This window comes from Antedon bifida, chromosome 2, assembly GCF_963402885.1.
Source record: "Antedon bifida chromosome 2, ecAntBifi1.1, whole genome shotgun sequence".
Classification (NCBI taxonomy): domain Eukaryota; kingdom Metazoa; phylum Echinodermata; class Crinoidea; order Comatulida; family Antedonidae; genus Antedon; species Antedon bifida.
This window is the reverse complement of record NC_136227.1, coordinates 7,758,447-7,761,780: the sequence shown is the minus strand read 5'-3', so window position 1 is coordinate 7,761,780 and position 3,334 is coordinate 7,758,447. Positions and strand designations below refer to the sequence as shown.

At 32.9% G+C, this 3,334-nt stretch overlaps 1 protein-coding gene across 1 annotated transcript; it reads right to left on the bottom strand.

Moving 5' to 3' along the window:
* Positions 1 to 506: 506 nt before the first annotated feature.
* On the bottom strand, positions 507 to 2,158 carry LOC144834979 (transcription factor HES-2-like). The gene is made up of 3 exons (XM_078689982.1): positions 2,016 to 2,158; positions 1,698 to 1,793; positions 507 to 1,314 (listed from the first exon to the last, which is right to left on the bottom strand). The coding sequence occupies exons 1-3, from the start codon at positions 2,073 to 2,075 to the stop codon at positions 796 to 798; spliced, it is 675 nt and encodes a 224-aa protein (XP_078546108.1). The 5' UTR covers positions 2,076 to 2,158; the 3' UTR covers positions 507 to 795.
* Between the last annotated feature and the right edge of the window lie 1,176 nt (positions 2,159 to 3,334).

Below are 3,334 nucleotides of genomic sequence, written 5' to 3'. Positions count from 1 at the left end.
TATCAGCTTTTGATACCGTCGACCGTGGTGCAAATTTAAACGAGAATCAAATATTAATTAACCATATTTGCCAAATATGTCTACTCTAATCATTCCCAGGCAACGGTCGGCAGTCGACACAAAGCAAATGTCTCGCGGACCATGCCAAGTAGTTAAATGAGACTGCTACATCAACAAATACACGGGGAACTGTTGAGTCGTATGTCAGGGCGATGCCGTGGAAACAATTGTTATAATTAATGTTATTATCGTTTATTGTTATTACTTTACAGTATTATCATTTCACTGTTTAAGTAGAAGAACAAGTTTTGCTGCAAAGCATTAAAAGTCAAACAGATCGGGAACTTCTTCATAACAGCGCCATCTACAATATACACAAAGTTTTGTAATTGGTTTTTGCATCTCTCCATAGTTTCATCATCACAGTCATCAACACAATTTTAAACTTAACTTCAAAAATAATTATACATAAGACCAAATATTAAGATTTTTCATAATTTATTACTTCACATTAACGCAGTGAGGGACGGTTTTGTAAAAATAGAAAGTTGACCAGCAACAAATTTTAAATACATTGTTAATTAAACATTTATAATTTTATACATTTTATATACATATTGTTATGGTTAAAATATTTAAACATTTGTAATTAAGTACAGTAAAATTAAAAATTAATTCACTTATGCTATTGTCAATTTGGCGCATAAGAGTCAATTAATGATAGTACTATGGAAGACATCTTTTGTTTTTAAGTAACTCAAATAAGATTTATTTAAATGTTCGTTTTGTCGCGGTCTACCACGGTCTCCATACTGGTTCGTTGCTAACAATTTGTTGTTTGACAAAAGGATGTTGCATTACATTAACTGATGTTATTCCATGTGCTGGTGATGCTGATGAACGAACTGGAGAGGATGGTGGAGTGATGAATACTGCTCCAACTGGATAGCATGATACTTTTGGAGGAAGCACTGTACATTCTGTCTGTCTGTAAGCTGGTGAAACTGCGTGTACTGGACTTGGAATGTAAGCTGCCTGTGGTGGTGGAGATGGTGGAAGAGCTGGGCTGCATTGTTGTACGTTAGAGGTAAGTTTGTTGCTTAAATGTCCCATAATTCTCATCTTGACATCTAGGTCAATTTCGTCACAAGCACCAAGACATTTTGAGATCTCTCCAACACATTCGCTAAATCCAGCTCTGAATTGAGATCCATCGTTTGGTAGTTGTTGGCAGCCGCTTACTCTTTGCTGTTGAAGGTATTTTACTGTCATCTCTAAGATATCAGCCTTTTCCATTTTTGGTTGGCCATTACCCTGAAAAAAGCAATTAAAAATAAATTTAGTCAAAGGAAAACTGATAGAATTGGAAAACACACTAATACAGTACCAATCACGCAGTATTATTGAGGAGGTAAATACAATAGGCAAAACAATGAATTGTAGTTGTTCATAGTTTTCAATAGGCATTGTCAAACCGTCACAAGCGATTTGGTTTCAATAACAAAGAGTATAAATACTCCATTATTCACGAGCACCATGAGTACGTTATGATCAACCAGTTCCCACGGTTTTAACAAATGAACGGATTAGTGACTGTAGATACTAACAAGGATGTACAAATGTACACACAATTATTTAAAGACTTCTTAATGTTGTTTGGTTTATTTTTTAAAGTACATAATAAATTTGTAACATACCTCTTTTTTAATTGCCGGGAACACAAGACCTTTAAGTTGCAATAGACTGTCATTAATTCGGGCACGTCGTTTTCGTTCCATAATATGTTTTGACGTCTATAAAAGATAAAAAATATAAATATTTAGACATAATGTATTTTCATGGGATATTGAAATGATATTTTAATATTTATTTAAAAACATAAGTATTTTTTTAAAGTATACAATAATAATAGCAAAATGAATATTATTAACAATAAAATATTAATAATATTCAAATAGCTAAAAGATTGCAAAATATATTTTTTTAAATAATAATAATTATAATAAGATGCTTACCCTTCTGATCTCGCTCATCTTTCCTTGGTTGTTAGAAGTATTCTGTGCAACAGGAGCCATTTTAAAGTTCCAAAGTAAATGTAATAAGTCTTTCTGAAAAGGTAGTAATCGTTTGAAGGCAAATGCAAGAAGTGATTATATCCAAAGTTTTGCATCCTTTTATAGGCCTAAGACAGAACGTCACTCGCGTGAGTCCTAAGCCCTAAGCTAATGCGCAATCAACCGCGAAATTCTTCCACATCGGCCCAATAGGATCGCGTCTCTTTTGTGACTATTAATCTGGGCGCGCGACACGAGCGATCTCATTGGCTTACCTGAAATAGATCGCTGCTTCTGATTGGTTGAATGTGTACGCGATGTCAATCAGAATCGGTAATAAAGGATTTCCTATAACCCCTATACAGCATAATACGGACGCCGTGATAATGGTTTCGATTGTGTACGCTGAACCGGTGGTTTTTACTTAGGCACGTGGCTTCTATTGTTCAAAGCCTGGGAAAGCGTCCAAAAGAGCTGAGAGTCCATGGGAAAACTCCGCCTACTTGGGGCTTCGGCACGAGTATAAGCCGCTATCTAAACGGATTGTAAACAACCTACATACCAAAGTAACAATAGGCGGATAATGCTGGTTATTGCCTAAGAACTGTAATAAAAAAAATAAAACTTGTTAAGCATTAAAATAACTATATAGGCCCTAAATTATTTTATTTATTATTAATTTTTAATATATTAACATAGCATTAATAATAACTGAATAATATTTGTACAACATTCCAATCAAAATCAGATATCTAATTAAATCGCTAATTGGTGTCCTAATTAAAACAATTTTCATTTAATTACACAGTAAAATGCTAATTACCGTTTACTGTAATTATAAAATAAATGTAAGCACCACGAATTTCCTCACATTTTCATATACTTTCAAATGGTTCTGAAACTCCTTTCATCTAAGAAAATGGAAACAAGGAAACTAGAGGAGAAAAATATCAGTATAAAATTTAGAGGCGATGGCCTCAGATGATTGAATACATGTGAGTCGTTTCTATGTTGGCTTAAAACAGAACATTTTCTCAATAATGTTGATTTATGATGTATAAAAAACAGAGAAGAGTTAAAGTAACTCTTAACTCTGATAAAAACTAAGTAGTTTTATTTTAGGACCAAAGTGGAAATTTAGAAACTCAACGATTTTTTTTGCGCATTAATTTTTGTGTATTTTTCCTGATGTTTTAATTAAGTTTTTCAAATTAATATACCTATATGTGCAGTATTTGTTTACATTTTTTGCTAAATAAAGGAACTTAAATTTTATTTTT